The sequence below is a fragment of the Bombyx mandarina genome, chromosome 17, assembly GCF_030267445.1.
Source record: "Bombyx mandarina strain Sakado chromosome 17, ASM3026744v2".
Taxonomy (NCBI): Eukaryota; Metazoa; Arthropoda; class Insecta; order Lepidoptera; family Bombycidae; genus Bombyx; species Bombyx mandarina.
The window spans coordinates 7,434,992-7,457,536 of record NC_143223.1 but is presented as its reverse complement, the minus strand read 5'-3'; the positions used below and the strand labels follow the sequence as shown (position 1 = coordinate 7,457,536).

Below are 22,545 nucleotides of genomic sequence, written 5' to 3'. Positions count from 1 at the left end.
ATTTTTCTAATAATAAAAAAAAATAGTATCCCGCTGCTAATATTGATATCTGAATACGTTTTAATATACTAATTCTTGATTCAAGCTATTTGTTTCATTATTCATTTCAATGATTATTTTTTATTTTGACTCTAGTCTATTTATATTTCATACAGTACAAATTGCTTGGTCAAAATAGTGAAACAGAACACAATAACCAAAATTATTTCTTTAGTGTAATTTATTTTCCGTTGGTGGCTTTTTTAAGTTCTAAGATTCTTAAAACACGAATTTCCCAACAATTGCTAATTAACAAAAATAATTATAGAATTACATTTAAATGAATCATTGAAACTCGTTTATGGTAAAGTAGCTTTTAACGATTCAAATTTGGATCATATATTTTTAAGTAAAAAACAGTTTAGAAGGTCCGCAGTAGACTGCGCTTATAGCACGTGTGAGCTTCACATGCGTCACATATTGTGATGCCACTATAAGGGAAGATGTATCAACCGGTCCTACACGGTTGAAATAAAAACCATAGTTATCAATCTGTAGCATTTGTACGGTTTCGCAACAGTGCTGGCTCGTCTCGCGATTAGGACACCCGTCTCAATTATTAATATATTTATATTAAGTACATATAAATTCAATAAATAGTTTTACTTCACTTTCTGCGCTTCGTTGAGGAACTGTAAATTAACAATTAAATAAGGTATGTGAATAATATTTTAAGCATATTACCGTAGATTTAGTTTTTAAAAAGAAAAATGTATTGAAATTTACATGTAAATTTAGAAACAACATTTTAAAACAACAAACAAACAAAAACAGGTTAATGCGTCAGATATTATTTTAAATATAAAAAAAGAAACTATAACCGTCCAAACCACAGTTTATGCAATATGAACTTTGAAGTACATATCCATAGTTAATTAATCCATAGTTATTTATTTATAATGCTAAAAATCCAGATACGCTTTAATCGTATTTATGTGTATATGTACCCATTTCAAACAATAACTAAAATAGTTAATCAATTTTATTACATGGGATAGGCTAATATCGGTAATATATTAAAATACATTTGGCTAATATCGGTTTTTACGCTAAACTTAATTTAGGTTGCATTATTACAGCTCATGTTTTATTTTCAATATAACCTAGACTTGCACTGTGATTTTAATCGTGTTTAATTTATAATACAGAATGAAGAGTGAAACGTTTTGCGCTTTCCCGGGATAAACAATTGTTTGTGTCACTCTCTGGTCCATTGACCCGTCGATTTTTAAATGTGTAAATCAGTGAACAGGTTCTTGTATTTATTATTATATAACAAATATACCTGGTTTTACCGGGATAAATCATTTAACTTGAGAAAAGTATTAATTCAGGTTACAAATTATCTTTGTTAGAAATTTCATTAAAATGCGATTAGCTATTTTTCTATGATTAAGAATGAAAATTAAATTTTTTGTATAAATTAAATATAAACTTTCAGAATAAATGTAGAGTTGGTTACTTGTTTTAATATTTTTCACTTATCGAAATTTTAACAAAAAAAATTACGATAACACATTCGACGAATTATTTTCCCCTGTGCTAAGACTACTGTAAATGCATACGAAACAAAAACATACCCCGATTACCTCAAAAATATATTAGCTCCGACGGAAAATTTAATTCGTACCCGATGGCACAACAGGGGCATTAATTTTTCAAGAAAGGAGACGGTCAATGACACTTAATATTTTATAATTAGTTGTATTGGTATAGTAGTTTACAGTGTATTATTAAAGTTAGAGCAAATACTTGTGCTTCGCAAGGCACAATTCGACCCGGGCGTGGAGTACTGCAATTAAAATCCATACAGAAGAGGACCGTTCGGATCGTCGATAATCCCATTCTCACGGATCGTTCGGAACCTCTAGGTCTACGAAAAGACTTAGGTTCTCTCTGTGGTTTGTACCGTATGTTCCATGTGGAGTGTTTTGAAGAATTGGTGGAGACCCCTTTATCTCTTTTACCTTTACACCTTCCGCTACCGCAGCAGAGTTCATGTATATTACGTTAGAGATATTTTGTGCCACGTACAGGTCTGAAATGAACTCCTCTCTACGGTATTTCGTTTCCATTCAATATTCTTCTTCAAATGATGTATTCGGAGAGTCCACCTCACTAGGTAGCACCTTGTCTGTACCAATGGTATTAACAATAGACATAAGAAGAGACAGATTATACACGTTTCCAATTCTTCTTATTTTGCTTCAACCTTTTAATATATACGCAAATACTTCTTACATAATAATTTTCTTATAGTTGAAAATCTCTTGTAATATTATCTTAATCTGTAGGTAGCCAGCTACTTAGCGTAAAAAAATATCACTTAGACCAGACATAATTACTGATGCTAACGGTGTATAGTTACTAACTGGCCTTGTCGTGAAAACTATGTTATTATGCAGATTTAATCACATATTAACGTCAAATTGTTCAGTAGTATATTCACTTGTTTGCTGCTTTGTGCGTTCCGTAACTAAACAGCAAAATCAGGTCACATTTAACAGTACTTTTGTGAATTAAAACTCGCGGTTGGTACTTCGAATTTCGAATAATAAAAAGTGCTCATAGTCACAAATGACATTCGTAAAAACAATAAATGCGATGAAACCTTTATAGTGATAATTTTCATTATATTTGGGACTCCCGAAAACCGAATCAGTAGATCGGTTTAAATGCGTCCAACGCATCCAATATGCATATCTCATGTATCATCATATACATGTCTATATTTAACTCTATATCGCATTATAGTTTTTAGCGACATCGAACTGATTTTGTGAACTTAAGTTTTTTCCATCTCTCATCTACACGTAGTAGTACCACTAATATATTATTTCGTAATTTCACTACAGTATTGGATAGGTAGCGTTTCATAAATATGGTTTTGTCTCATACGTAAATATGAGACAAAACCATGGTTTTAATTCTTGAAGGAAACGTTTGAATACTGTCTTCTCGGAAATTTAATTAATTAATTAACAAACCTTTCGATATTATTTCTTAAATTGTTAAACGTACTTCATGTTAGTTGTGAAAATATAAAATATATTATTAAATTACTCAAACAAGTCACACGGATCTACTTGACGTAAAAGCTAAAATTAGCTAAGTGTTTGAAAAAATGTAATGACCCCAAAATGATTGTATAGTCACTCTAAATACTACATGAATTATGTGCTGAGGTAGAAGATGTCTAATGAGCATGAGGTATTGTGTAGGAAAATTATGTACTGCAACTAATGTAATCTTAGAACTTATATCTCAAGATGGGTGGCGCATTTACGTTGTAGATGTCTATGGGCTCCAGTAACCACTTAACACCAGGTGGGCTGTGAGCTCGTCCACCCATCTAAGTAATAAAAAAAATAGATATTTCTACTACATGATAGGAGCTCGACGTCCACTTGATGCTCTTCACATGTTGAGCGTAACTGTGGTAACCTCCTCAATATTCTGTTCAAGTCTCATATGTAACAGAATAACAACATTTTTTTTATTGCTTTGTTTAGTGGACAAGCTCATGGCCCACTTGGTGTTAAGCGGTTACCGGAGCCCATAGACATCTACAACGTAAACGCCGCCACCCACCTTGAGATATAAGTTCTAAGGTCTCAGTATAGTTACAACAGCTGCCCCAACCTTCAGACCGAAACGCATAGTAATGTCACCAAACCTGCAAACCTGCCTATTTCTGTAGCAGTAGCTTCAGAAATTGGCAGGTTTGTGGTACCTACTCGTGCGGACTCACAAGAGGTCCTACCACAAGTTGTTTCACACTGGACTGCATGTTTGATTTGCGGTAGAAATGACAGTGCTGCTGCTATCTTGTACGGACTCGCAATACGCCGGACCCCCATTATTTAAGATAGTTCCTTCTCAAGTGACGGATATGAAAATAGGGTTATTATAACACTACTGGTAAAAGTAGTAGCAGGGTTGCTATTGATGGTTACGGTAACATACCATCACTGCTAATATTGACTAATCCTGACAGAATTTTATCGCATAATAAATACCCTATGACCTAATATTTTATGATTTAATCTATTTTATTAATTTTCAAATGAGATCATTTGTAAGGTAGCTTCACTTTGCATTGCATGTTAAATGCATTGGGAAATACCTATAAAAAATCAAAATGCTACAAATAAACAGTATTATTTATTCATAGGTGAAATGTTAAATTGTCGTAAGACTTTCGTAAACCTATAGCAGGTGATAGAATAATATTATCTTACAAACATTAACGAATGCTGAATTATATATAGTAAGATATTCTTGGATAAGTTATGTTTATTCCACAGCATGTTCGTGTATATAATAATAATATTAAATTTATAATATTGAAGTTAAGGATGTTTTTGAAAACTTTGGTGACTTTGATAGACAGGCGCGATTAATAAAAAGTAAGAAGTAAGCTGCACAAAAATTTCACTTTAATGTTCTGATTCTGGTATTGACACCGAAACAAATAATAACTATATTATACAAAGTAACAAAAAATATTGAGTTACTACTAAGTAACTCAATATTTTTTTACTTTCGCTTATGTCTGTGGGTTTATTTCCAAGTCCATATTTTCATTGCCTTTTATACGTCAAAAAGCATGATGTAATTAGGAAAATAATAATTAAAAATACATAATTGAAATGCATCGAATTGGAAATTATGTTTCGAACCGAATACTTTGATAGCTTTCAAATAATTGGGATTTTTGTTATTGCTTAGATGGGTGGACGAGCTCACAGCCCACCTGCTGTTAAGTGGTTACTGGAGCCCATAGACATCTACAACGTAAATACGCCACCCACCTTGAGATATAAGTTCTAAGATCTCAGTATAGTTACAACGGCTGCCCCACCCTTCAAACCGAAACGCATTACTGCTTCACGGCAGAAATAGGCAGGGCGGTGGTTGGTACCTACCCGCGCGGACTCACAAGAAGTCCTACCACCAGTAAACACAGAATTAGTTAAATAATGCACGGTTATTAAATTATGTGTTTTGCATTCGTACACGCTGTCCTTAAAAAAAAAATTGCTATCTGTTGGAACACAGCATTTTTTTTGGATATATTATAATAATAATATATCCAAAAAAAATGCTGTGTTCCAACAGATAGCAATTTTTTTTATATTATATAGCTATTTTGTGTCAGCTACTTAATATTTAAGAAACTATAACAAACTTATTCTTAATTACATGGATTTCTATTTATTACTGGTATTTCGCAATTATACAAACGAATTTGGTAAATAAGCATCACATTTTTTTATTTTATTTAGGATGTATGTTATCGGATTTCTTTATGCTAAATTCAATCGAAGACACAATTATATTTAAAGATGGTTAATGTTATGAGTTGCGGTGTATGATGATTTCGTATAGTTAATCTGTAACACACAAAGTAACTTTAGCTACTTTTATGTTTTTACCATTACGGAATCATGGTTGGTTTCCCTTTTCTACCTCATTTAGGCTAAACGCTCACTGAGATTTGAGTTCAGTCAATGGAAACCATCATTTCTTATCGACGGATTTTTCTCTGACGAATTCATTTAGAAAGCCGTCCGCACAAAAAATGCAGAATACTGAAAATAATTTGCGTATTCAAACACCATATCAAACGAGTGTTCCACACTTTTTCTTCAATTTCCTTTCACTTCCAAATTCATAAGCTCGGATTTACTTTAAACAACAGCACAGCTTGGCATTTATTTTATATATTTTCTTGGGGCCTTAATCTTGAGCAGGATGTTGTTGATAAAAACAATTTAAGAAATTTTAACTAAATAATAATTCCTCTAAATTTTTTATTGCAATAAAATTGTCTCATAGACATCATTAAAAATACATCAGAATCAATTATAATTCCAATTCTGTATCAGAAAAATTGGATTAATTTGAAATCTAAATTTTAACGTTGTGAGTTATTTTAAATATTAATTTGACATGCGAAAGTTATGCAAGTCGCTTGGAACCAATTCCCGAAGATAAAACAGTAGCAAGATTCTATCTCAGACATATCTCAACCTTGAGGATAGCCCGAGCCACGTGAGCGTTCCATCTGATGTTTTTATTAAATAAATAAAAAAAATAAAAAAATAAAAATAATATGAATAAGCCTAGAATTGTCACATTACATTTTTCATGAACCTCAACTAAAGTAAAGACAGCCGGTGGATGTCGCTTCTTCCCGAAACTAGAGATGTGGACTACACACGTCAGCTGAATTCATTATTAAGAAACATTAAGAATAAAATCGATCATGTATCGATCATGATTCTAAATTATGCTGGAAGCTTACCTACTTGTCTTAGTTTTTTTTCTTTCGCTATATTATCGCTAGGGCTATTCCAGTTATGCTCGGACGAGCTCGTTTTCGGGATTAGTGTTTAATGAGACTTACATTACTTCTCGATTATAATAATAATCGAGCTTCATAAGAAATTAGCAACAAACTACGGATGACAATTAGATGACGAATTACTTTTGCAATTGTAAATAACAAGTGCAATTATCGGTGGGTAAACAAAGCGTATTCAAAGCATTATACTAAGACTGAGTAATTCTAAATATTTCCTGTAGTTACTCAAGCGAATGAAACAATGAATACCTAGATGTAATGTGTCAATTGTATTGAAATGTCGAGTAGGGTATATTCTAGATCTCCTTTTCCTTAACATGCAATCTCAAAGTAGCGATTTTTGGTCCATATTATTAACGAATAGTTAACAAATTGAGGTCGACATAATTTCGAGACATAGATGCAACATTTTTGAACATAGAAGGAACGTTTTCGTTCGACGAAAACGAAAAATGCAGGTGTAAGTTTTCGTTTTCCACGCTCTAAACGCCATTTTCCTTGTATTTACTACGCTGTACAAATGTTCTATGATTTTAAACCTTCACATAGGCAGAAGAATTGTTTTATTGTGATCAAGATTCGGTCTATCAAGCGATGAATCCTCAGTACTTCAGAATTTTTATTTAATTCTGACTGTTAATAGGCGGTGTCGAATCTTAGATAGTTAATAGAGTTAGTGTTAGCAACTTCGTCAGGTTTGATCCCCGTGAGCTCACCTGCTAGCTCAGCGAATCTAGAATAAGCCTTCGAGGTTACTAGAATAGGTAGAAAAAAAAGAGATTTAGCGATTGCTGACTTCAAAGATAACGCAACATGAATCCCGACACTGGCTATGTAATATTAGATCGAAATATATCCTATCTTCGAGAAAATATGATTTTTTTATTGACATGAATTGAAAAAATGTCCTATACCAAATAGTACAGCCTCACTATACTTCAAACTACACCAGTCAATTTAAAAACAACCTTATAGGTAATATAAAAAAAATGCTACAATTGCTTTCAAATATTTACTTTTAGAATTCTTCGGTGGATTTGAAAAGAAATCTTCTAACAGTGCAGCAACTTTTTTGTTTTACTTATGCATATTATATTCAGTATTCACTATTTTTTTATATAATAATTTGTATATTACGTTACAGTATTCGATTTGACGAATTTGTTATCGCGTATATTATATACATTCGTACCTAAATAGTACAAATATATAAACCACAAAAGCTGGTAAATTTACAATGCACGTGCATGTTATATGACCAGGTAAAAGCAATTCATCACGTCGCGTACCGCTCGTTTTGTTTTACTAACTATATACTATTCTTCAATGACGATTCAGCAATTTGTACTCTGTGAGGATTGCTTGAAGTGTTGCGTTTAGAAATGGCGTAAGAATTCGCAGAGATCGAACCTTGGCTCTCTGGGCGCCATCTCATTAAAATGCGTATAATTTTTGTGAAACGAACTCGCACAGACCATTGGCCTAAATTATCGGCTAACAAAATGGAATTTAAAACAAATATTTGTAGTAAATGGGCAGAAAGTAATGCGATCCGTTATAGGAACGGTAAGGTGCGGCAGTTTGGATATCCAGGTATGTGTGTCGTCTAATTATAATGAAATTTACCGTAAATTGAATAGTATAAATATTTATAGTCATAATTTCGTCGTACGTCGCTGTAGATCTTCGATTAACAGTTACTAATGTTGATCAAAGCTGTAGATACAGCAAGAGATAACCTTTAAATGTTTTCTGTATTTATTCATAATGAAAACAAAAAAAACTTTAGTTTTTTATGAATAAAATTAAGACAAATTTAAAGGGCCACTCATTAAAATTTAATTTGGGGAGTTAAGCAGCAGAAAGGTGCGTGTAATTAGAAGAAATTTTCGTAATTATCAGGTTCAGAGCTGGCTTCAAAACAGATTATCTTTACAATGCAATATAGAAGATAAGGAAACAAATTTTCCTTATATTTAAAACAATACAGTTTTGTTTTTAAAAGGGATTCAGTTTTATAAACAGACGATCGTCTGAATCGAATTTACAAAGTTACTTAATTTATTGTATAAATGTGAGTTTTTGTTAGATGTAGAGATGCGTTTTAAATTATTAATCGACTTACAAAAGATACCGTGCAGTGAATAAATACGTTTTATTTTGTTTAAAATTGAATATTAAATACTAACTACAAAATGAACTAACGTAAAGTATTTTATGAAAATACCATTTTCAAAGACTGAATTGAAGCGGCGATGTGATTTATTTGTTACTTGATAATAATATATTAACTACGATATTACTGTGAACTTGAACATACAATGAAACTATTATATAAATCTCAAAAACCGCAAAACTTATGTAGGTACGTTTTATATTATTGACAGATCTAATATTTAAAAAAGTGTCAAGCAAAGTTCGTTCAATCTTCAAACATAACAAATTGGGCAAGTGTCGAATTAACTACGGTTAAGGGTTCTGTATTTGATTTTTTTTTGTTTGGTTAAGAGGGCCTCTTGGTGGTATAGATTTACAATTGGACCTTGTGGGTGGCGCTGCAATCGGGCTCTAACCTAAATATTTTCAAGAAAAATAAAATAATCTGCAACCGAATTTTATTTTATTATTCAATTAGGTATGCAGTGCTATCCTGAATTAATATTCATTCATAATTTTATGAAATCTTTGCAAAACGGTTCACGTATATCAAAAACTATGAAAATTTCCCACAAACGGTGTCTGTCTTTCTTTTTGGGACTTTTGGGCAGTTTATTATCGAACAACCAGTATAACACTAATAGGCACTATATTATCTACAGGAACAGATAGACTGAGTAAATTGATAAAGGTTTATCGTTGATATACGGAGCTCTAAAAAAAACCGGTCAATGAACGCATTTGAAGTTTCGACATGAGTTGTTAATTTTTACAGTATAAGTACAAGTATAGTACAAGTGTATGTACACGATTACAAATTCTTGTGCAATCACGTTATTGAATTAAGCTAATCATTAGATGTGAAAAAAAACTATAATTATATTAAAATACTGCACGATAAAGATCTTGAGTGAGTTGTAATTGAAATTAAAATATGTCCTAGACAGGATACACATGATATCCCAATATAATTTTTTTACGTACGGGTTGCCAAAATGGACCTAGCACAAATTAGCGTTACATTTTTTATTATGTATTTTATTGCGGTTGTTTAGTGTTTTTTAGAAAAAACCTGTTTAGTAAAATAGTGTAGATAACCGTTATTTGATACACAAAGTTTACCATATGGAAAACACAATGTGATGCCAATTAGGCTAAACTATTCATCAGTAAGAACAGCACGCAATATAACAACATAAATTGCTTTAGATATTCTGTTAGAATACCTAAATAGTCTACCAAACATATAAATCTTCCAGAAGGTATTTTATAATAAAATTTATTACTGAATTACAAATTAATTAATCATTTTTTATTATTCTCTTAAGCAATACCGATTTTAATATTTTCTAAGTACTGCTCAAAACAACCGCGGCTGTGTAAATAAAGTTTCTATGAACGATAATTTAGAGAATACATAAGTCTATGCGAATTGAGAGAAACGAAATTTGTTAATGAATTTGTGAAATTTCTTCTTCTAATAACGAAGACACCGAGAAACAGTCATGGTTCCAAGACTGCAAAGATACGGTGCTTGTAATGCACTCTTCCGTCAATATGGTAATTGTATTGTTTTGGAAGAAATATTTTATTCATTGATTATGTTAAATAATTTTGATTTGATTACCTCATAAAATTTTGATTCATTCAGAATAACAAAAAAACTATGAAGAGCTCTGTGTATAAATTATCCTTATGTCAATTTAAAAAAGATGTTTTAAGATTTCGTACCTACTTGCATTTTAGAATAAATCAAGTGATGTGCAGACGTGTTCTATTAATCATTTTAATTTTGTGATTTTTTAAGCAAAATGCATCCTTTTCAATTGTTATTCAAATCCACAGATCCTCAGCTGTTGGATGCTTTTAAACTGGAAATGTCGTACGGAATCGAGCGATTTTTCCTATTGTCATATTGTTTGGCGTGCTGTTGGCCCGGTCTCGGAGCGAAGAATAATCTCCGCGTGGTGAGGCAATGGGCGGAACTGGAATTCGTGTTTCCGAACGAAGAAGCCCGGTCATATGCATTAGAAAAACGATTTTACGTACCCGGGTCCTCGGTGCCGATTGATGTCGACGTGCAACATAGGTCAGGTCAGTTGATTTTCATTAATTCTATCGCTTTAGTAATAGTCAAATAGTCTTATTAAAGTAGTTAGGATTTAACGTTTCGCACAACATAATTATTTTTTTAATGTAAAAATTTAATCCTTAACCTTATAAGGTAATATTGAGACCATAGTGGTATTTATTAAGGTCTAAGCGTACATATCCTATGATATATTTTTGTATTTCGATATCGAAAAATAAGAATGCTATATAATATGATTACTGGTGGTAGGACTTCTTTACTGGTGGTAGGACTTCTTACTGGTGGCAGGACTTCTTTACTGGTGGTAGAACTTCTTGGGAGTCCGCACGGGTAGGTAACACCACCCTGCCTATTTCTGCCGTGAAGCAGTAATGCGTTTCGGTTTGAAGGGTGGGGCAGCCTTTGTAACTATACTGAGACCTTAGAACTCATATCTCAAGGTGGGTGGCGCATTTACGTTGTAGATGTCTATGGGCTCCAGTAACCACTTAACACCAGCTGGGCTGTGAGATCGTCCACCCATCTAAGCAATTAAAAAAAAAATTAAATTGTTTAGGTGCGTCTTTAAAATATTAATCCGGTTTGACTGGTACGTAAATGTTTTGCGTAGACTTATATTCATAATTCAGCAAATCCGTAAACTAAGTTTCAACGATTTTAATTAAAACACATAATACGGAATTATTAAAACAGGATCTATTAATTCCATAATACACAATATCCGTTAGGGCATACTGTAAGTCTGCCGTACCGCGGAGACCGGTGTCGTTGGTCGTCGACTATCGCCTCGACGACCCGTCTCGGTCGGGCGTCCTCGGGGATGCGCCGCGTGTCTGGTTGTAGTGTTGACCGCGGGAACCCCCCTACTCTGACCGGGTTCTGACCCCGGACGGAGATCGGACGTCGGGTGTAAGAGTGTAGGGGAGTCGTTTAGTGCGGTAGGGCCCTAAAATTCCTTGGGCCCGTGGTCTGCTCCTAACACCTTGCAGATCGTCAAGTCCCACTTACCCCGTGCGCCCCCTAGACGCGGGGACCTCGTAGGAGGTTCAGCCCCGGGCCCGAAAAAAAAATACTGTAAGCATGCATCCACCGCCGTTGCTATTAGAGCCGCGAAGAAAATATAATGAGGACAAAATACAATAATTGACTGAATGTTAATATCTTTAACTTATATATCTGTAACGTATATAAATACAAGAGAATAACGGTAGAGAATACGGTTAGTAAGCCTGCACTTACCCAGTTGTGGCATATACCGCCATTCTAAAGTCTTTTAAATATCTTAAGGTCTATTACCACGGTGATCGCAGTTGTTCTTTTATTATGTAATATGGGCCGACCAGCGTAAAGCTTACTTGGTTATAAGCAGTCAAGACCATGAAATAATATTGAAATCAAAAAATTGCATTGGTTCAACGGGTGCCCTACTCTGCAAATTTGAATGCATTGCGTTATAAATGAGCCGACCCGTCCCGTAGTGCCCATTTCCAACTACGATCCAAATTAAAATTATTTATTTGAGAATTAAAATCTTACAGCACATTTTAGCTCCAGAAAGATCTACATATATACAACTATAGACATACACACGTGCAGTTTTGTTTTGCTTCACTTGACTCAGATTAGTTGCATTAAGTTGCGGTCATTAGCATGCATTGCCATGTTTTGGATTTTACGTCTGTTATTTCTACGAATATATATTTTCGATTTCAATAGAAACATTATCTTTTTACGACGTTATATTTTTTTATCTGGACAAGAAACTAGGAATCGTATTATAAATTTATTCTTTTAATTAAAATAAACGTGCTAATTTATTATTATGAACTATTAAAAAAACATCAACAAACCAAGGTAACGTGTGGATTGGCCAGCCAAATTTATCTATGCTGCTAATTTTAAACGATACTATTAGTGATTCAATATAAATGTTCTACTTTTAATATTATAACGTTATATATCTATTTTCGATCATCTGTCGCCAAACTAGCATTTCCTGTACTATGGGTAATAGAAATACCAAATCTATCATTCATATACGACCTGACGGACAGAATGCCGCATACTTACTCCGTTTTGAGTAATGTCATATGTAATGCTGACGCACAGATTCTTCTCATGTTTAAATATTATACATACCTAACCAATTCTACGAGTATGTGCGCCTGCAACCATTTCATACGAGGCCTTAAGCTTCTTGGCCAATTTAAATCAAAACTGAAATAACAAACAATGAAGATATAATAATAACCAGGGACAAGTCACATACGGTCACCTTGTACCAAACTAGTAGTCCCTGTACTATGGCAACCAGATATATGCATACTTATGTTTATACATTTAAATATAAATGTAATACCAGCTGTTGTCATTTAATAAAAAACAAACGATAATAATTCAAACGATTAGGCTTCAACGTATTATGTTTATTTATCTCAATAAAATTATAAATTGCATCTTTCCTATATCGCAAAGGTTCTTTCTTGTTTGAGTTCAAATTAAATCGAATAGTTTAAACAGTGTCTGCTTTTATAAGTATTCTATTCTGCTTGTATAAGTACTACATCAGGTTATATATTACATATTATAAGGGTATAAAGAATACGATTACGTAATCTATGCAAACAGATGAAAATTAAGAGTATGATGGTTATTTCTACTCGAAGGCTCAATACATTTTAAGCTCATTACTTCTTGCACTACACTATGTTGCACTTATACTTGATACTTCGTTGTAAAATATTTTGTTATATTAACCATTTAATATCAAGAGGTTCATTCACGAATGTACGACTTCGCTAAATGCGTTTTTGGCTATCTACGTTTTTATCGGGGCTAAACAGGATAAAAAAAAAGAAGTATGTGTACGTTCAATAGGTTTTATTCTGAATAAATACACATTTTTTTAGGTTAGCCATCAAATTATAGGAGTATTTTGAAATACAAATTTAACAGCGAGTCACACTTAAGTTTTGTAATTAATTTACATGTTTTTATCACATCAGGTAAAAAATCGCGGATATTTGTGACAATACCTCGTTTTGACGAAGGACGTCCTGTGACATTTGGAACTGTAGACGACGAGGGACGTATCGTTGCCTATCCGGATTATTCTTGGCACGAAAACCAGGGACAAAACTGCGGAGGACTAACTTCTGTGTTTAGAGTTGCGGTGAGTACCTATTACTACTTGACTACTGCTCATACTACTACTATTATTACTTCTTGAAAAACAAAAACTTTTCCATAAAAAGTATTATGACTGATAGATAGCCCAGAGTCTTGAACAAACTCAGGGCTTTGTGGTGGAAACATTTCAAAATACTCTAAGAGGTACACCGACACCATTTTTTTAGTTATATATTTTGGTTGTTCCGGTTTTTCCCCTAAAACTGCTTGGCGGTGAAGTTAGTTTAAATCTTCTTTAAATCAGATCAGCACGTGTTTACATTACACATAAAAAGCTAGCTACCTTCAAAAATAGGTACACGCCCTACAACTAATAACCAAGACCACAATTGAGGGAACAGGGAGTTCAGTAGAAAATTAAGATAAGGATGTTATTGCATACTACGAACAAATGATAAAACGGTTCGAGAAATTCAGGATTGTGACCTTGCTACTCCATTGCTCAGATTTATTTTCATAAATTGTAATAATACTATTATACTCCGCATCTCTTCTTTGAAATAGTGTTATTCTTAACAAAATTTACATAGTAATAAATAATTGTTCATGGCTTTAAGACTACTCTGACCTTAAGTTCAGACTAAGATTTTCCTTGTGGCGTAGGTGTTTCTCAACATGTTTTTTACAGTTTTACACAGTTTTATTACTACAGTTTTATTAACCTGTGAAGGCAAGCAGGCACTTCACTCTCCTATGCTAGTAGGTTAAAATCATTTTACGTAAATTTATAAAAAGTCAAATAATCTCTTTTAGCGACTATCCAATCAAAAATTGACTGTAATTAGCACAAACCATAGATAGATTGTAAGTTTTGTCATCATCTACATTGAGAAATGAGGTGAAAAATTCCAATGTTCCGACTATTTTATCCTTTAATTTTCTATTATTGGAACGAAGTTCCTTATCGCGCGTTGTGAAAGGGTGCTAGACGGAAAAAATTCTTACGAAAAGTTGTCACAACACTTTTTGCTATAAATTCTTACGAAAAGTTGTCATGACACTATTTGCTATAAATTCTTACGAAAAGTTGTCACGACACTTTTTAGATCCGTCATTCTGACCAATCAACGTGTAGGCGCTTATCGCGTGACATTGCTCGTATCCGATTGGTCCGCGTAATGAGTACAGTTTCTCGAGATAGCGTTTCAACAATAGTAATTTAGTTCATAGTATTGTCTTTTTCTTCTTCATAATGCCGTAATTTATTATTATATCTTAAAAAAAAAATTACAATTCCTTCACTAATTAATCGAAAGTAACTTCGTTCCATCCGGGTGTCCCTTGACACCTCTGAAGTTTTTTTTTATATTTCTAGGGAGTCGTGGAGATGTTTTAGATTGTAAATAGTAAATAAAGAAAAGATTGACTACATTATACCCAATTTATAGCTGCTATGTTTAGTGTTCTATTACAAAGTTTAAAATAATACCAGGCTGGCGAGATTTTTGTATTTAGCTGATTTTAATATTATGTCATCATAGATTAAATGAAAAAACTGGTAAAGTAAAACGATTTTCCGCGAATTTTCTATTGTTTTTCTGTCCGCTAAAACGAGTAAAGCAAACGAAACCAATTAAAAAAAATCGAAAATTTTCAATACAAAAGAAGCTATGCCGCGAACAAAACTTTCGTTCAAGTGTTTTGAGTCCAACAATTTTGACATCAAAGATAAAGTTTACTTTTACTCTGGTCGACCTGATACGAACCGTCGATGTAATATTTGAAAAATCAGCCAGAGGGCCAAGTCAGCATATTAGTAAGTATGACATAGCTGGAGTGGGATTGCCACCAAACGGCTTTGACCCATTTAAAATGTCTGAATATACGAAAAAAGCTCGATATTTGGCAGCTATATGAGCTCACTCAAAGAAACTTAATGAATCGGGTGTTTATTTGCGATTCTCTACGAAAATACAATGAAACTGAACCGTTTTTGGAAAGATGATGGTGATGAAAAGTGGTTTACCTACAACAAGAACTTGCGCAAAAGATCATGGTCAAGCTCCACCGATTATAGCAAAACTCGTACCGATTAAACTCAAAATAATTTTGAAGCTGTTTATTGTGCGGTCCACAGAAGTATCCAAATACGTAAGCTCATAAGAGCTTCTGCCACTACGTAAAACCATCGATCGCGGAATTGAGCTACAGAAAGTGTGTTTTTCATAATGATAACGCCGATTTATACACATCTCTAGGCACTCAGGAACTTTTGTTTTGATTTGAAAGGAAAGTTTGGTTGAAAAGGTTTATTGCTTTAATTACCATATATACTTGACCCTGCACCCACAAATTTTCGCCTGTTTTCGTCTCTTCAGATTTTTGGGTAGTGTTAGACTAAAATCACGAGATAAACTATATTTGTCGCTGCTTTCTTTACCAAACGTCTCAAATTGTCTACAGCAATATGATTATGTCAAAACCAACAAAATAGGCATAGAATCTCGAATAAATTATTTTATATTCAGATTGATGAATTATTTATTATTTCAGATTGATGAATGCAATCGTCTCTGGATAATGGACGCCGGCAAGATTGGAGATACACAATATTGTCCACCTCAGGTCTTAGCGTTTGACCTGGCCACAGATCGACTTGTTTATAGGCATGTCGTCAACATATCAAGTTACACTTCACCCTCTTTATTTATTACACCCGTGAGTATTACTTGAAACATACCAAATTGCGACAAATGCGTCAAAGTTTAACTTATCTACCATAGTCTATTCAATATTCGACATTGCCAGTCGTTTGAACATACGAATTTCACCTTCATATAAAGACTTCTAATTCTTGAACATTTGTTTTCTTGGATTTATTATTACATTGATTTAGTTGCAGCGTATATACGTACAATGTTATTGTAAGCAATTTGAAAGCTATTTTCATTTTTTAATTTCGCGTGGTTACCTTTTGCAGGAACTAAAAATGTTCGAGTACTATTTTATGAGCAATAATTTCAGGTGGTCGATGTAAGACCTGAGTTCCCGGGAGATTGCGCTAACACATTCGTATACGTCGCCGACGTGTCTGGATTTGGACTACTAGTCTTAGATGTGGCTAACGATCGCTCATGGAGGGTGACCAACAAATATTTCTTCCCCTATCCTTCTCGAGGCACATTTACTATAGACGGTAATGCTATTTTCATATCGCTTAGGGTTGAATCTTAAAGTTTTACTTAGTAGACTATTACTATTACTAGTGGTCCCGCAGTAGTCGAAATTGGACTACAATTAATTGAAATTATAAGTTCGAACATTATTATAGATCTATTGTCAAAGTTTGTTATACTTCTATAATCACAGATTTTGCCAAGACTACACTATAGACAAGTAATATATAAAAAGATAAACAATAATAACCTACTCTCAATTTGACCACAGACTTTAAGCAACAACAAAAGTTTGATAGTAAATAAAGACTATACAATAATTATAATATATGTTTGTGTGTCATCACATGGTAGTGTGTGTAAAGTTTTTTTATTGATTTAATTTATAATTAATGCACAATTAAAAAAAAATTGCATTCTGCACTCCGTCTCTATATTCTCTATAAGTGTGAGAAATTTCATACTCTTCCGTCCGCGCAATTTTCGTAAAAACGGGTACAAAGTTTTTGCTTCACGTATTAATTATATAAATAGATAAAAGTATCAACACAAAAGTGTGTTAAGTAAAAATAGTGTTGGCTTATTTTTGTTTTTGATGTACACATACTAGGCAAGATATAAAAATAGTATTGACTTTTTTTTATACACAATAAAGCTCATCAATAGCAACTAAAAAGTTGATTGATCAAGAGAGGAGAAACTGATACTTAACTGTTTTGCCTTTTATTTTAAAATATTTCTAATGTTTTATTCATAACACTAAATTTCGTCAATAACTACTAAACAAATAGAGAAATATGGTTGACAAATAGAAGAAAAATTATGTAGTAGTTCATGATTGGTTATTTATACAAGAGCATAGATAATATAATAACGGACTTGTATTATTTATTGAATTATTTTGAACCCAAAAGAATTTAACTGAATCCATTTTATATATTATTAACAAACCGTCTATTTTAGATTTATATTTCAACATTTAGCAAATTGACATTAAATCAATATCAATGACAATAAATGCCCTGTACCTATTATGTTTGTAAACTAATATTTGATGCTATCATATGGACTTAAAGTTCACAACCCTAATGTAGAAATTAAGTAGAAAAAGTTATCATATTGAATTTTATTTTTTTATTTTAGGAGAATCTTTTGATTTGATGGATGGAGTTCTTGGTATGGCTCTGTCTCCATATCGCACAGGACGTGACCGTTTTCTCTACTTCCATTCTCTAGCATCAACAACAGAAAACGTAGTTAAAACTGAAGTGATAAGAAATAATTCGTACCTTGTTGACCCTACAGTTGATCCACAAGCTATCGCCGTAAGTTTAATGTTTTACAACCGCATAATATATTTAATAGCTAGACAGGCTACGTTTGAATTATAAAAAGACATATGTAGGTCAACAAAACAAATTTGCGTAACTGACAACATTTCAAAATTCTAACATCTTAGTGTTGTTATTTTGAATAAAAAAATAACATGCGCTCCGAGTTGAGAAACTGTTCAATGACAATATTGAATTATAACGTATAGAGAATGGTTACTACTGCACTCACTGTGGTATTCGCAAGTGATACTAACATTAAAGTGATATAATATTATATAACTTACTTCGACTAGGACGAACGCGAACTAAAGTAACTTCCCATTAATGAAAACAACATTTTAACCAGAGGAAGCATTGATCTTGCATTCCTCAGCATTCACGTAAATGGATTGATGAGTTACAAATCCCACTTCCTTCGAAAGATTTTAAAGAAGGCTGGCTTAGTAAATAAACATAGGAGATAATTATTTTTTTTTCAGAGTTTACTCATGCACATACTTGATTTAGTAGGAAATAAAAAAACACTTTTCTGCTAGTTCATAAGAATTATTTTTCAGGAATTTCCGGAAGAGCGTACTTCGCAATCAGCAGCGGAAGCTATGGATCGAAACGGCATTATGTACTTTGGGCTCATGAACCCTCCCAGTATCTGGTGCTGGAATTCAGCAACGGAATTTTCTCCCAGGAACTTTTACAAGATCGCTGTTGACAAAGAAACCCTGCAATTTGCTAGTGGGCTAAAAGTGGTGAATAATATCAAAGGGGAGCAAGAATTGTGGATTCTCACGTCCAGTTTTCAACGAGTAATGACAGGCTCCATTACCTCCGACAGAGTTAATTTTAGGATCCATGCTGAAAATATTCCCATTGTGCTTGCCGATTCTCCCTGCAATAATCCCCCAAAGGATCGGCACCCTGGTTACCATGCAAATATTATCGTTCGCAATGGTCACATTCGTGGTACCTACAGGTATGGCGCTGTATCATTTCTGAAGAAATAACTATCTTGTCTGAAGAATTGCTCAGGAGGTTTCAGTGGCACTAATACGGCCATAGTTTAAATATTTATAACCACTGCGTAATTTATGAACTAAGTTATTGTTTTATTTTGTACCATTTTGAATACGATAATATTAAACAGACTGTTTCAGAATATCAGTGTACATTTGAATTTTTCTCGCTATACTCATGTCTATGTGTTTATCTTCAATTCCCACGATCATGCCTCCCATAATAGACGAATCTACTTTCTCTGTCAATTGTATATTCTTGCCTTCCTTTACGAACTTTTTAAGGGCATCCATAAGGATTTTTCTGGTACTATCATCAAGTGGTTGTGCAGTTATTACTTCACATAATGCCTCATTTCTGTGCGCTACCATAACAGCAAGAAACTTGTTGATCATTTTTCTCAGAAGCTTTAAACGTCCATTTTCAGCTACAAGCTCTAGAAAGTTTATGGCGGTGTCTGGCATTCCTGGTGGAAAATAGGTAGTATCTACAGTTATGTAAATTTTTTATACATTGAAATACTACTAGAAAATCAATCATAAAAATCGTAATACAAAATATGTCTAAAAATTCAATTGTTTACCAGCTTCATTTGCAACCTGTTTCAACATCTTTGCCTTCGCTGCAGAATTAATTACACAGGTTTCGATGAAATCAACCATTTTTGGTTTCAAAAGTTCTTTATTCAAAATTTGCAAATGCTTTTCGACGTCATCCAATTGATTTTTTTGTGCAGCCGCACTATAGAGTGCTGATACATACCGCCCTTCAACACCTAAACATGTTTGTATTTTGAATTATTGATTAGAACGAGCTGCCTTGTCTTTGCCTTTGTTTTTGAATTTTCCATTATTCACCGCAATAACTTTTAAGATGAATAGCACAAATTAATAGAATGAAACCGGTAAAATTTACGTAATTAGAGGCGACAGGACATCTCAAAACGCCACGGATAAATATAATTTAGTTTCTTGCTGCCATGAAGTATTTATGACATTCGTCTTTAAACGCCTACATTTTATAGTGTCATGTGTGTTTTTTTTTTTTTTTTTTTTTTATTGCTTAGATGGGTGGACGAGCTCACAGCCCACCTGATGTTAAGTGGTTACTGGAGCCCATAGACATCTACAACGTAGACGCGCCACCCACCTTGAGATACAAGTTCTAAAGTCTCAGTATAGTTACAACGGCTACCCCACCCTTCAAACCGAAACGCATTACTGCTTCACGGCAGAAATAAGCAGGGCGGTGGTACCTATCCGCGCGGACTCACAAGAGGTCCTACCACCAGTAGCGTATAGTGATAATGACTTTTTTGTTATACTGTCCCAAGTTTACGACAAAAAAAATATTATTTTTATTAAAATATTAGTTAGGCAGATTTTACATGTAATCGTCGTAAAAGTCTTTATCAATCTCAATAACTTATTAATCTGGATCACAAAACCTAAACGTAATAACCTCTACTTTGTGCTGGAATTCTGCATTGTTTAAGTGCTACTATTATTTTTCTTTTTGTTTTACCGGTACATAGCATGTCGAAGTAATTTCTATTCTAAGCTTAAGTTATTAAAATTCTAATTGAAATTTCTAAGTATCTCACCAAATACTGGTATTGGGGGCTTTTTAGCGAGTCCAACAGTACACATGCATCGTCGAAAAATGCAGGACATGATATTAATAAACAAATTTGTAATTTATGAAACAAAAAGAATTAATATTAGAATTAATGGTTCCTATTGTAAAGGAACAAGCAAGACAAGACTTTTTTAATTGGCACCACTGATCGGTACGCAAAAACGACAATCAAATCAAACCCTTCAAAAATATCAGCTGTCAATATAAAATTACGCTTATGAAGGTTTTGCTACGAGAACGGGAAAAGGATTAAATAGTTTAATAGAATTATCTCTGGATCTCGGTGTGTCTATGATTAGCAACTTTATTTTATTGTCTTAAAATTTAGATGCCATAATATGAATCTAATGGTTCCGTTAGCAAATTGTTTTATGTGTGATGTTAGGTGGTAATGTTGGTGGAGCCTATGGACATTACAGCATGAATGCCGACATTCAACTAGAGATACGATATCTTAGTCTGAATTGTATAGTATAACGTCAATCCCACTCTACAAACTGCAGGAAATCAGCAGGATGGTCTATCACTAGTCATTAGGCAAATTATAATTTTGCGGGTTTAATTTTAATGAACGATGTTATGCCTTCATCGCGGAAATCATTCGTGAACATAAGTACATAGGTATTTAATAATCCCAATAATTAACTCGAACAAAACTAGAATGATGACAAATTCAATAACCATTAAATATAACCATCAATGGACAGAAATCTCAATTACGTAGAGGAATGTATATATCATGGCCAAATAATATCACACAATGACCAAATGCTTAAAGAAATAGACAAAAGAATTGCATGGATGGGAACAATATTGAGCTTTGAAAGAAAATATGAAAACCCAGGAATTGGGCATTAAGATCAAGAAGAAGACATTTGATACCTGTATCCTACCCTACATCACATATGGTTTCGAAACCTGGGCTTTGACGAAACGTTATAGGGACAAACTAGTAAGATGTCAAAGGAGTATGGAAAGGAGCATGGTGGGCTTGAAACTAATGGACAAAGTTAGAAGTGTAGACATCAGGCGCAAAACGAAATTAACAGTCATCCTGTCACATATTGATCAACTCAAATGGCATCTCCATTGGCAGGGAATATGCTCTGCTGCAAAAAGGAGAAATGGAGCAAACAGATGACAGTATGGTACTCAAGAGATGGTGCGAGGAGCCGAGGTCGCAAACCAAGAAGGTGGGAAGACAAACTAAAAATTATCTCTGGACCCCTTTAGATTATCGTAGCAGCAGAGAGAAAGCCGTGGAAACAGTTGGAGGATGCCTTTGCTGAAAGACACACCGAGACGAGAGACATTTTACTCTTATTATATATTTTCTTTGCATGTAATGTACTGTTTTTTTTTTTTAGTCTACTTGAAATTGTTAGTTTAAAATGTAAAACGTTCGGGAAATAAAGGCATTATTATTATTATTATTCAATAATCCCAGGCTGAGCCCCGCAAGCTCGACTACTAGCTTCAGTGAAGCGAGCTGAACCCCTGAGGTAGTAAGCAATAAGTAGGAAAAAAATACCTGCCTGTGGGATTTTAACACTGCAACAGATGCATCGCATAATACCAGTACACCAAGCTTCTTATTCT

At 33.6% G+C, this 22,545-nt stretch overlaps 2 protein-coding genes across 3 annotated transcripts; one reads left to right on the top strand and one right to left on the bottom strand.

The window, feature by feature from the left end:
* Positions 1 to 398: 398 nt before the first annotated feature.
* On the top strand, positions 399 to 19,452 carry Y-d (yellow-d). Of its 2 annotated transcripts, none has more exons than XM_028188154.2 (7): positions 399 to 694; positions 10,412 to 10,660; positions 13,664 to 13,830; positions 16,341 to 16,505; positions 16,812 to 16,983; positions 18,107 to 18,288; positions 18,855 to 19,452. In XM_028188154.2, the coding sequence occupies exons 2-7, from the start codon at positions 10,444 to 10,446 to the stop codon at positions 19,296 to 19,298; spliced, it is 1,347 nt and encodes a 448-aa protein (XP_028043955.2). In that variant the 5' UTR covers positions 399 to 694; positions 10,412 to 10,443; the 3' UTR covers positions 19,299 to 19,452. The 2 variants fall into 2 exon arrangements, with proteins under 2 accessions (XP_028043955.2, XP_028043954.2); XM_028188153.2 differs by lacking the exon at positions 399 to 694 and adding an exon at positions 9,933 to 10,126.
* On the bottom strand, positions 19,431 to 20,981 carry LOC114253320 (ATP synthase subunit O, mitochondrial). Its single transcript, XM_028188156.2, has 3 exons — positions 20,912 to 20,981; positions 19,892 to 20,083; positions 19,431 to 19,774 (listed from the first exon to the last, which is right to left on the bottom strand). Exons 1-3 carry the CDS (start codon positions 20,979 to 20,981, stop codon positions 19,431 to 19,433), a joined length of 606 nt encoding a protein of 201 aa, XP_028043957.2.
* Between the last annotated feature and the right edge of the window lie 1,564 nt (positions 20,982 to 22,545).